Source organism: Cyprinus carpio, chromosome A17 (assembly GCF_018340385.1).
Source record: "Cyprinus carpio isolate SPL01 chromosome A17, ASM1834038v1, whole genome shotgun sequence".
Classification (NCBI taxonomy): Eukaryota; Metazoa; Chordata; class Actinopteri; order Cypriniformes; family Cyprinidae; genus Cyprinus; species Cyprinus carpio.
In genome coordinates, this window is record NC_056588.1 from 11,056,694 (window position 1) to 11,070,124 (window position 13,431).

Genomic DNA, 13,431 nt, shown 5'->3' on the forward strand with positions numbered 1-13,431 from the left:
CAGGATATCAGAGATGTTTCTGCCAACATTATGTCTCACTTATTCGCCTAGTTAAACATCTGTTTGTTGCTACACTTCAAAAGGAACCTGTCTAGTGTTCAACCTCAGGGTAGAGAACATGATAAATAAGGGACAGCAGAATATTGTCTTTCCCAACACCTTTCAACCACACAAGGTTTTATCTGTCTGTGAGTTCAGGGCCTCACTGGAGACTGACAAATCTTGTGTTTATGATGAGAACCTGTTAAATACACAGACCTCACTCAGTGGCAGATCATTTAGTATGCTTAAATTAAATAGCTTTTCCGAGCACTTATGACTGGCAGATATTTGCTCCACCTCTTTTAAGGATTGCCTCTCATCTTCTGAGTGCATATTCAGTCCTGATCCATAAACGGTATACTGTAGCAATTTTATTTTGCTATAATACCATCATCACACCTGCTGTGTCCTCCACACAATATTCCAGCTGAGAGAAATAGCAGGGTTATTATTTCTAAACACTGTAACCTAATGGGAAGCAATAAAAAACATATTCTCTGTCTGACCCAACCCAGATCTATGTGATCCTATAATGGCATCCAAACCTACATTGTGGGTTGCCTTCCGTCACAGATTAGCACAAACACACGGAGCAGTCTAGAGACGCTTGTATAGCTAAAGTCATCCTTCCTTGACGTCATGGATAAGCCATTAAATCAGTTTAAATAGATCATGGTATGTAGTGCACTGCAGGCAGGTATATCAAACAATTATTGAAAACAAACACACATTTGTCTTTCTCTCACAAATTGAATTAAAACTTTAATAAATATCTTAACTGCACTAAAACGTATTTTTCTAGTCACACTGAAAGTCACAGTGGCTTGTCACATCGATGGCCCAAAATAGCTCATTGAATAGAAAAAGAAAATGTAAATGAGGCACTGGTTTGGGTAAATGATGTTAGTGAGCAGTCTACTGCTCAAACACTTAAATGTCATGATCCGAACAGGCTGTGAGATCGGTGAGGGGCTGCTGACCTTGTGATGTTAAGATAATTAGCTGCTAAGAGGCTAAACCACAGACTCCTCATAATGAGCTGGGAAGACCGTTGATTCAGCGTCACAGTCAATAACAATACTTCAGTCTTTGTCTTGAAGAAATATACTTTCTTTAACATCTCTGGTACCCTATGAAGAAAGAACAAGCAGCAGAGAATGTGTAAAAAATGTCTTTTTCTTAAGTAATTATTCATGTGAAGGCAAGATAACCCAGAATATATCATTCTGGGTCTTCAAAAGGAATCCAACTTGTTGCTGCAGCTGATTGATGCAGAGTTTCTTGAATTCTTTGACTATAAGCCAGCATGACTGAAGATCTCTTTCATAATGAGATATTACAATCAGAGACCTGCTGGTTATTCACAGTCATTTTCCTCTCAGGCACTGAATCTGGGGGTGTCATGTCCTCTGCTGTCTCTGCATGGGCAGAATCTCTGCCAGCCAATACTCAATAAGACTGCAGACTACTGAAACCTCATCTGTAAAACAAGAAAGAGAAAGAAACAATACTCTAAATGTAACATTTACCCATGTTTATGTGTGTTCTAATGCTTTTGCCAAGGTTTTATCTATTTTTGTTTTCTACTGTCTGAATTTGGTTGATATTTTGGCCAGACATCTTTTGTAAAAGAGATCAAATTCTCAATGGGACCAATTTGGTTAAATGACTGCCAAATAATAATAAAAAAAAAAACATTGCACCTGTATTTCCATACAATATTTTGTTATTAGGAAGGTTGAGGGAAACACACCTCTGCAATTTCAGAGTAACAGGGTCAATGACCTGCTGCAACTACTGGTGAAAATAATGGCGTATGGGTGAAAAAATGGATAAATTGCATGTCCTGTGGTTGTCGTGGAGACGGAGGCTATGTTTAGGAGTCACCATGGACACCTGTGTGGAATGTCCTTAATCCGCTGTGTGTTTGTAGCTCCTCAGTAAAACACAGATCATCTTGTTAAGGTCTAATCTGACTTCACAAATGCACGCACACATATGTGCATTAAAAATGGTCATGCCAGCAAAAACACTATCGACACATTCTTTTTAAACACAGATTTGTATTTATTTATTTTATTTTATTTTTACCTTTTTTTATGTAAATAAAGCTAAAATCTCCTAGAAAGAACTTTGTATACTACACCAGATAGCAGTTTGTTTACTTTGGCCTTGTTGGGAATCGAACACTTGTTTACTACTTACTGGATGCTGCCCAATATACACTGCATACTGCACAGTTTACAATAAACATTTAAAACAGTACTATGCTATTGCCCCAAGACCTCATTTAATCGAGTGGCATCCAGTTCAGATTTTTTCATGTTCACGAAAGAAGTCTCTTATGCTCATCAAAGCTGCATTTATTTGACCAAGCAGAAATAGTAATATTGTGAAATAGTATTGCAATTTTATAATCTAACTGTTGTCTACAATAATATATTTTGCAATATCATTTATTCCTGACCCTTAAGAAATCATTCTAATATGCTGATTTGGGGAAACATGTATTATTAATATCCTGCTTAACATTTTTGTAGAACCCTTGATATGTTTTTTAAGGATTCAGTAGAAAGTTGAAAAGAACAGCATTCATTTTAAATATATTTTTGTAGCAATGTAAAAGATTTTACTGTCACTTTTGATCACTTTAACAGATGGATGAAACTATTAATGGGAAAAAAAATTGACCCCAAATTTTTGAATGATATATTTGTGGGCATTTTAGTTCAGTGTAAAAAAAAGTATTTTGGCAGTAAGATCAAATAATGAGTAAAGAAAGACACATAGACATAAATAATATGGTAAAGAAAGGCTAATATTTCTTGATAATATGCTTGATGTTCAGACATGTGAGATCTAAGCGCCCTCACTCACCTGCAGGTAATGTGCTTGTATCTCTGAATTCTTGCAGCTTTGATTTGAACTGCTCTTCATTCTTCACCAGCACAGCCCTAAATCCCCACAGCCTACAGATCTCAGCAGGGGGCAGTGTCCTGCCTGAGAGAGGAGAAAACAGAGCCTCCGCTGCAGTGAGGGAAAGAGAGGGGCCGCTTTCTACACAGGAGCCTGAAGAGAAGAGTAGCAATATATGTTTATTTTATTGCTATTATATATACATATACATGAATAAACACATTTATTCAACAGATGCATTACATTTTACATTGTTAAAAATATGTTTCATTTAAATGCTGTTCTTTTGAACTTTTTATTCATTATAGAATTAAACCCAAATCTTATTAGAATTATTTCTAAAGGATCATGTGACACTGAAGACTTAAGTAATGACTAAAAGGAATAAATTACATTTTAAAATATATTACATTAGTAATACTTTATTTTAAATTGTAGAAATATTTAAATGTTACTGTTTTTACTTTATTTTTAATCAAATAATGCAGCCTGGGTGAGAATAAGTAAAAAAAATAAAAAAAAAAAAAAAAAAAATAAAAATTATATATATATATATTTATTACTGAGTCCAAACTTTGGAGTGGTAGTGTATATTATTTACTGTATATCCTCAATGTCCTTTATATTCTCAATATGGAAAAAAGTAATAATTTTAGTGTACAGTTAAATGTTATACCAGAGGATTTGCGATCAGAGAGGTAGATATCCTGTGTGGTGCGAAAGAAGTCGAGCAACTCCTCTGAATTTCCATCTCCACTCTGTGCATACATGAATTCAACAGCTCTTGCTCGATGCACCAATCCAAGAGTGAGGACTTTTTCTTTGTGACGTTTTTTCTTCATCTTCCTCTTTTTGTTCTTGCTGAGCTGCTCTGTGCTGACTGAGATTCCAGTGTCTCCTTCATCACTGGGATGTGCAGCATCTGTCTGGCCCAGTATAGCGCCCTCTGCTGGAGGGGTGGATACCGCCTCTGTGGTAATGGGTAACACTTTTTTCTTTCTCCTCCTTTTCCTCCGTTTAAGTAACTCATGGTCATCAGCATCTGTAAAACCCAAAAACAGCTCTTGGTGAGGAGGATTTTGGACTTTCTCACACATTAGAATTATTAAAAAGCCTTTTTAAATCCAACAGGCATCAGGCACCATTCTCTAGAAAAAGAGGTTTAAAGTGGTTGATTTGCCAAGAACGGATTTAAATAAATTCACTATAACTGAATGACATCAATTACAGCCTCATTACATTTACATTTATGCTCTTTCAAATAAAATCATCCTACAAGAAATGTGGACATATTATACTAAGAGGCAATTACCAGAGTGGATAGCGTGCACACACATATACCTTTGCTCTTTCAGTAATTTTCTGCAGGTTTTTCAAGCTCATCAGGACTATACAAACACACTGTGACGTTCTGAGCTATTGGTTTTTTACATCTGTATTCAGAACCGAGAAACTGACCGCACATCTGAGCAACACACTGCAGGAAGCAAAGATTCAGCTCATCAGCATACAGCTCATACAATGAGACCGGTTAATAATAAAGGAGGGACGAGCGAAGCCTGAATAACATGGACAGTGTGTCTTTGAGTGAAGTTATTGATGCTCAGATCCATTGAGGTCTATTCAGATCAATAGCAACAAAAAGACAGTAGGAGGAGGAAATCTGCAGAGCTTTTTAGTGAAAGAGGAGAGGAGTACAACTTGACACTGAGCCAAACCACAAACACTGCACCTGAATTAAAAGATTTACGATTGTGGGATGAGTAATGTGTAAAAAAAATAGTGACCTCCTATAGTGTGCTTAGTTTTGTCATGAAATATTTTGGGTGTCATTAAAATTAACAACCCTGTTGAATCTGATTAATAACACTTCATCTCTTAGATTAAACTCATCACCATTCTTCCTTTTTTATTTCTCTTTCACTCACTCTCCAGCAGGAAATGGATATCAGTAGTTGTGGTGAAGTGATGCTAGTAATGCCTGCAAATAATCCTGACAAATTATTAGTCACTGTGGATAATATTAGCCTTTCTTCAACTGTATATTGACATCCTGTTTTATATTTTACTTCTGAATTATTTAGACTAATCAGTTGTTTTTCAGCTTTGGGTGATTTTTCTGTTTATTTTAATTGTGCATCTCTTCTTGTGGATCCAAATGATCAAATCATTCAATTCAGTGGAGCATATTATTAAGACACAGCACCCAGAATAAAAACTCAGAATGAACAACCTTATTCAAAAACAGACACAAAGTAAGTCATCTTTATGTTTAATTCACACAAATATTGAAACAAAAGGCACAAATATTGAACATCAGGCTGTTTTAGATTTGCTCTGATCATTGACTCTTTCCTGCTTCTCCTTTTGTATCGATATGGACAGGATGAGCTAAATCAAGAGTTTAAAAAATGAGAGTCTGTTCAACATTCTTTTTGGAAATATGTGCTTGTTCTGTATGAAATTTAACAACTCACCGGCTGGGCTGTCCACTGAGTCAATGGGATTTGGATTGGATGGTGTGACCAAATCCTCCTCACTATTAATGAGGTAGCCTTCAGGAGGAGGAAGAACAGTGTAGAGCTTTTTGCCTTGTACAGCTGTGTCCACTGAGTCAATGGGATTTGGATTGAAGAAGGAGAGAAAGAAAGAGCAGTCAATTCCATTTGTTAAAACTTCAAAGGAATACTTCGCCCCCAAAAAATGAAAATTTGCTGAAGATGCACTCATCCTCAGACCATCAAAGATGTAGATGAGTTTGTTTCTTCATCAGAAAAGATTCAGAGAAATTTAGCATGACATCACTTGCTCACAAATGGACCCTAGTGGATGAGTGCCAGAATGAGATTTCAAAGAGCTGATAAAAACACCAAATAAACCACAAGTAATCACTGCAAAGGATCCATTGGTGAGAAACCGATGTAATGCTAAATCCAAACCTGTTCCAATGAAGGAACAAGCTCATCTTCATATTGGATGGCCAGAGGGTGAGTGCATTTTCAGTTTTTCATGTTTTGGCTGATCTATTCTTTTAATGACTTAAGCAAGTACGAAGTAAACTCGACCTGACTTATTGGGTGTGATGGACTGAGGTCTTTCTACAGGTGGCACAGGTGCAAGTATGCTCCGCTCCTGGGGAGCGGTTGCAGCAGCACACTCTGCTTTTGGGCTGCAGGAAACAGTCTTTGCAGGACCTTAGACTGGAATACTAATTTAGAACATGCACACACACACACACACACACACACACACACACACACACACATATATATATATATATATATATATATATATATATATATAAATATTTAGATCAGACATTTCTTGATGCACCAAACTAGAATTTTCGTTAAACGTTTTGTATTTCCAACCATTGAAGCCAAATTAATGAAGCTCGTTTATAGTCAAGAACATGAGTATAAGAATGTCAACAACAAGCACGTGCAGCAGACAGGGTTCTCCAGGACGTGGGCATTGTAAACAAATTAAAATAGTTTTATTCAGTGTTTACCTCTTACCTTCTTTTTTGAGAGACATATCAGCGGCTGAGATTTATAATGACCTTTCCCCCCAGCGAATACAAATTATTAAAATTACAATACTGAATGATAAGACATTTCTCAAGGTAGTAATCTTGAATTTCTGACTATTTTAAACATTTAATATGAATCCAGGATTTAAAATATAGCACATATAAGAAAAGGAGCAAGAAAATCGCACATATATGCCATTAAACCGTAAAGAAAATCCCGTCGTACTGCTTCTACGCGCTGTCGTACTTCCGACCTCATCATGATGGTGCTGAGCATGCAGCAGCGTCCTAAACTCCGCCATCCAGCGGCGAGGACAAGCGCTACAGCAGCTCATCTGCACCCGCGGGGCGGCGACTGCTAAGCACAAGCACTGCACTCTCAAAACTTCGCTGCCATCCTCACCATGTAGCCGCAAGCTCAATGAATACCTAGAATGTCAGCGTGGAAGAAGGTACGTCCAGCAAACTGTGCATGCTTGTTTCTTGAAACGTGCAGAAGAAAACTAAGTCTACTCTTCGCTCACGAGCCTGTGCGCGGCAGTGTGCGGGATGCAGAGCTCAGCATTACATCACTCACCTGCCGAGAGAAGGTGTGACACTTTCACCTGTCGTATTTCCAGTGGATTCTATAAAAAATAATTCGCTTATCTATGTTTGACATAAATGTAACTTTTATTATTACCTACGTTTATTTAACATTTTATTTTACAGTGTATTTAACGTTCTTGAACATTGATCATGACTTGTAAAAAACTTCTTACCGTCTTTGGTTAGCCTAGAACTGACTGTAGATTAATTGTGTCTAAATTTCCTAATTATCCATTCATATTATGCATGCAGGATTAAATATGTATATCTCAAACAACATGTTGTAGAGTAGACTCACATGCAAACTGCACTGATACAGTTTAAAGTCATCCAGTATTAGGTTTATATACCCATGAGTAAAGGCCAAATTCTGAGAATTGATAATTGAAACATTTTAATTGTAAGGTTTATATACCCATGAGTAAAGGCCAAATTCTGAGAATTGATAATTGAAACATTTTAATTGAATATACGTTTTTTTTTTTTAATCAGATGATGTGGGATATTTAATTGTACATGCAGATTTCCATTATTGTTACATGTGGATTACCTTTAACACTGTTAAATGTTATCTTATGCAAATCTCAAATATACATGAATATACATTTTTTTATAACATGCATTATAATGTTGTGAAGCCTAAATTCACATGTAGCATTTTATTTATTTAGTTTTAGTTGTATAGTCAATATCAGGGCTAACCTGTTACAATCAATCAGTTTTGTAAAGAAAAAATCACTTGTTCTGTGAGTTTAGATGGCATTTACACCTTAGTCCAGCTGAGATGTAATTGATGCTGGTGTTGGGTCAACATTGGAAGGCTGTGACTATGTATATTGCTGGAAAAGCTTAAGGATTCAAAGATTGCTTTCTTTCCTACAGTACAAATGTGTGTGTGACTGTGACAGAGCAGATTTGACAAAATATGCATCTATTATCTAAGCTGTTCTCTAAAATGACTCTCAAGATACCAATTTTAAACATATTACACAAGCCAGCAGCAGATGCAGTACAAAGCTTCCCAGATGCAGCTGTCTGTCAATGTAAGTGCAGGGTGCAGCATTCATTTGCAGTTTCAAACACCGGCTCTACAGAAATAACTCAGACGAGCAGAATCAGCCTTATCTGTATCTTGCACTTATGCTGGCTGATATACGGCACGTTTAACTGGGGATCTGAAGGATTCTGTGGTCCATGCTGAGAGTTTATTAAAGCTTCTTATATAGCTGCTTTACCTGTAAATAATTTTTAAAACATTGTTTGTTCAGTTCAGTGACTTGACTTGAATACTACATATCGGTTAAACACAGCTGTGGAACCTAAGTCATGGTATTGAAGGTGGAGAGAGAACTGTACATGCACCCCCCCCCACCCACAATTCCTGCCGGCCCGAGACTCGAACTCACAACCCTTCGATGGGGAGTTCGACTCTCTAACCATTAGGCCACGACTTAATTAGAGGCATCAGTCTAAAATTGGAAGAATATAATGTCAGTTTATTTTTTATAGTTTGTTTTTCTTAGTCAGCTTTCAAAGGATACAGGTGTCCAGCTGTTATAGTATATATATGTATCATGTTTCATGCCTCAATTCACAAAAATTCTAGATCGGAGTTTAATGTTGGTTTAATTGGTCAGTTGCAATTTATGCAGGCAAAATTATTATTATTATTATTATTATTATTTTTTTTTTTGTATAAAGAGCACTAAACTGCATATATATTTGACCATACTTTAATAGTCCATCCCTACTAGAGCCCGACCGATATATCGGCCGGCCGATATTATCGGCCGATATGAGCTAATTGCATTTAAATCGGCATCGGCGTTTATAACGGCCGATGAAACAAAAAAACAGAGTCTCATGCTTCACTCATGTTATGAGTGTTGCATAGTTTGCCCACCAGAGGGAGCTCTGCAACTCCCCAGTTGACAACAGCGCCAGAAATCCACTACAGAAGAAAGCTATCAGCCGAGCCACTGAGATGTACTCTTTTGACGGTGAGTCTGTTGTTCGTCATGTGAAATGATTGTAGATTTAGTTCATTACACTGTATATAAAAACAGTGTGGTAGTTCTAGCTAACGGTCCTATCATTATCACTTCTAAATATTCTGTAACATCACTTACAGCCGCTAATGCATTGCTATATTAGATTAGCCACAAAGCTAATACCATGTTTATCAGTGGAAGAGCGCGAACGTTAATAAGAGGTCAAACTATAACGTTAGCGTTTAACTTATTCTATATAATCTGCAGTGGTTCCCACATAATGACCGCGTAACTGTGGCAGGGGGGGCGCGTGTAGTCAATGACTAGAAGTTATGTACAGCGTGCCTCGAAAAAACAACAACTGTTACGTTATTCTATCGCTAACATAGCTTCCTTTTTAGCAGGCCCCTTAAATGCTTGCTATTAACTTGGTTGAAGGTGGTTCTTCTCAAAATTGACAGCGGTGTGTTCATGACACTAACGTTAACCATTCAACTTCGAATTGATTCCGTAATCTTCCGGTAACAGTAGGCTAACTTTACGTTCGCCAGCGCATGACGATGTTTTGATTCAGACTGCACAAAGAGAAGAGGAGAAGATATACGGGTCCGTTGTGAATGTGTCTGTGAGAGCAAATATAGTGTAGTTACAGTAACTACAGTAGGTGCGTCCAGAAATGATTAAACCAGAGGGGACATGTAAATAAATGTGAGCTGAACACAAGCGCTTTTTTTTCTTCTTTTTTTACAGATTGTTTCAAAGCAGCTTTTACAGACATAACAGGAAAATGTTGTAATAATATAGTTAAATATAAGTAGGTAATAGGTAATACCTATTGCTTTGACAAATAAAAAAAAAATATATATATATATATATTCTCATTTTTGCCTATGTAGGAGATCCCTGTTTATTATTATTTTAATTCTAATTATGACATGAGTAATGATACATGGTGATATTATTAATACACATGCTTATTCTTTCTCTGTCTCTCTTTCTGCCCTACAGATGGCTGAAAAAGGTGAACGCTGTAGCAGCAAAGTGTGGGACTACTTCTGCAAAGATTCCTCTAATGCAGTGTTCTTTTGATCATTAAATATATACTTTTGATGTGCAATTGTTTAGTCATTGAGACTGTAATCTAAGGCTTTTTTTTAACATAATCCCTTCTGAAAATGGTTTTATACAGCCCACATACATAGAACAGCAGATATTTTACTATTGAATGTTGTGTAAGTGTAGTTTTATAGGAAATGGGTCTAATATCCAGTTTATTTTCAAAATCAAAATATCGGCTTATAAATCGGCTCTTTTCGAGTTAATATCGGCATCGGCATCGGCCCCCAAAAATCCATATCGGTCGGGCTCTAATCCCTACTACAGTGTATTATGTGGTTCATAATGCAGGTTCCTTTATTGTTTTTCCCTAGTTGTCTTGGAAGTGAAGCCTTTTGAATAAAACACTCCATGGGATTGCCTTTATTTTTAGCTCATATCTGGAACTGCAAAACGTATTATGACGGGAGAACTCACGGACATAGAGCCGCAAGATGCTTTTCATGTTTTGTATGTGTGCTTGTGTCATCAGCTTGAATGGCAGTGTTTTTTGTGTGTGTCTGTAAGGCATTTGTTAGTGCTTCTTGACTGAACAAATTAATGAATTAATGTGGCAGGGTCAGTGGGTTGCTAGTTTAAATGTAGCCTTCATCCACAAACTTGTTCCTGTGCTATGTGGCACGATGAAACACCCTTGCTAACCCCATTGTGTGTAACCCTCATGTTCTGTTTGGGGTCTGAGAGATGATCTTGAAAAGATACTTAATGTAACATTGAATTATTAAGTTAACAGACTGAAACATTCCTTGAGAACCACTGTAATTAGTGCTGCTGTCTCAGAGCTCCTCCTTTCCCCAGTTACTCTGGGAATTAAGAGGTGCCCGAAAAAAAGTGTGAATTCTGGAAGAAGCGCACATACATACATGCACATGAAACAACCCCTGAGAGTGTCTGCTTGTGCAGTAGAGTGTTTTTGTTTTTCCTGATTGTGACAGTTGGAGCTATTTAGTAATTTAGAGAGCTGTGATTAGACACACACTGATTATATACACACTGATTAAGCGCACTGTGCATGTATGCACACTGATTACACAGACATTTCACACACACTCCATCACGAACCTTTTGCTGTCCTGTGGTAAGACGGTCAGCTAGGGCAATGATTATTGTTTAGATGGATTCTCCATCGCACAATATATTCCATATTTATGATGTATTAGATTGTAGCAAGATGCAAGCATATGTGTTTAATAAATGAGAAACAGAGTCAGTCTTACAACAGTTGATGCTTTTTTCCAAATAAATTGCACACAACCCACAGTAATTGTCACACTAGACACTTCACATTAAAAACAGTGCAATTTGTACACATAGAGTGGTAAAAAATTGATTCATTATGATTATTATGGGGCCTTTTCAAAGCATTTTATCTGTCACTTTTCTTTAAGAAGTTGATCAATGCCATAGTAAAAGTGGTTAAAAACTCTGGAAATTGTGAAGCAAATGCTCCATAGTCAACTAAAAAGTGAGAAGTCTCATTTGAAAGTGTTTACAGCTGATAACATTAGTGTAAGTGAAAATAACTGATCTGAATGTTTCTACAATACTTTCACAATATGTGACCCAGCAGCAACAATGTCTTACAGTATTTCTGGATTATTTCTGTTAAATTATTATAAACTTCTTTCAGTTACACAGAGTCCAACTGCATATAAACGTACGAAATACAGATTCCAATTCCAAATTTCAAAGTAAATAATTCCAAATATGTAGTTTTGCAAATGACAAGAGCAAAACCTTGTCTGAAAAAATAGCATCAGTTGTTAAGGTAGGATTGTTCAGTTATATTTTTAAGGTGGGACTTAGAAGCAAAGACATTGACCACTGGGTGCTGGAAAAAGAAGTCCCAACATCCCCCCATGCAACACATCACATCACAATATAAATTCATACAGACATATGTAAATATTGTATTGCATACCTCATACACAAAAATTATTTTGTATAATCTAAGTTTTATAGTTGGAGCACAGCAGTGAAGAAAAATGATGTTCCCCATGTGCTACAGCTGTTATTGTTTTATTGACTTTTTTTTATTGCTGAGCTCAAAAAGAAATCATTGACGAATCATTAGAAAAGAACTTACATTCTTTGATCTTTTTTTTAATCTCATCATTGAGTAGAGTCACTCTTTCTTAGAGTCCAGATAGAAGATTTTCATCAGTAACTTGCACTAATTCATGTTTCAAATGACATCTGCTCAGTGTCTCAAGTGGTTAGATGAGTTTTAAAGGGATAGTTCACCCCAAAATGAAAATTCTGTCATTAATTACTCACCCTCATGTTGTTCCAAACCTGTAAGACCTTTGTTCATCTTCAGAACACAAATTAAGATATTTTTGATGAATTCCGAGCTCTTACTGACCCTACTGATGACTTTATTCAACAATTCTTCTCTTCCGCATCAGTCTCCATTCATGAGAGTGATGCATGCATGTGATGCTGCTGACACAGGAGCATCATTCTGATGAAGAACATGCATGCACTGAGCCTTGTTTACAAGCAGAGGAATGCACCCATGTGTAGTGCTACTGTTGTTAATGGCGGCCAAGACTGACATGGAAGAGAAGAATTGTTGAATAAAGTCGTTATTTTTGTTTTCTTTGCGCACAAAAAGTATTCTCGTGGCTTCATAAAATTATGGTTGAACCACTGATGTCACATGGACTATTTCAACTAAGTCTTTACAATGTTTCTGGGCCTTGAACGTGGTAGTTCCATTGCTATATATGCAGGGTCAGAAAGCTTTCGGATTTCGTCAAAAATATCTAAATTTGTGTTTCAAAGATCAACAAAGGATTTATTATCCCTTTAATTGGCTTTTTATTGTATTTGCTGGGTGAACTCCTGTGTGTTATCTGAGATGCCCTTGGGTTTATGAGTCTGTTTTCTTTCTTTTTATTTTTTTTACTCTTCTCACTTTATCCTGTCACAAGCGACTAAGCAGAAGATTGAACGTGACGGTGCACTTTAGTTTGGGCAGAAAAATGAGCTCTGGGTTGCCAGCTCCTCTGTGTCAGTTCCCTGCACCGGGAGCATGGAGGTTCATTAACTCTAAAGAAAACAGTCAATTTCATTTTGTGCCATATGATACCAGCGCAGGTACTCACACAACACCAACCTCATTTCTTCATTACTTGGCTGATTCTGAGAGAGCTTAGATTGCTGTGTTGATAAAGTGAACAACATCTTTGGTCCTGCTGAGATATTCTCGCTTAAAAAGAATCCCTATCCCAAACAAATGTT

The 13,431-nt window shown here is 36.8% G+C and overlaps 1 protein-coding gene across 4 annotated transcripts in view; it reads left to right on the plus strand.

Moving 5' to 3' along the window:
- Window positions 1-6,795: 6,795 nt before the first annotated feature.
- Window positions 6,796-13,431, plus strand: part of LOC109107962 (disks large-associated protein 2-like) — a 128,151-nt gene continuing 121,515 nt past the window's right edge. For 3 of the 4 annotated variants that reach the window (XM_042774064.1, XM_042774058.1, XM_042774059.1), the window contains exon 1: window positions 6,796-7,080. In XM_042774064.1, the coding sequence (XP_042629998.1) occupies window positions 6,925-7,080 (156 nt within the window). In that variant the 5' untranslated portion in view covers window positions 6,796-6,924. The remainder of the gene's footprint in view (window positions 7,081-13,431) is intronic. The other variant, XM_042774060.1, reaches the window with a different exon arrangement.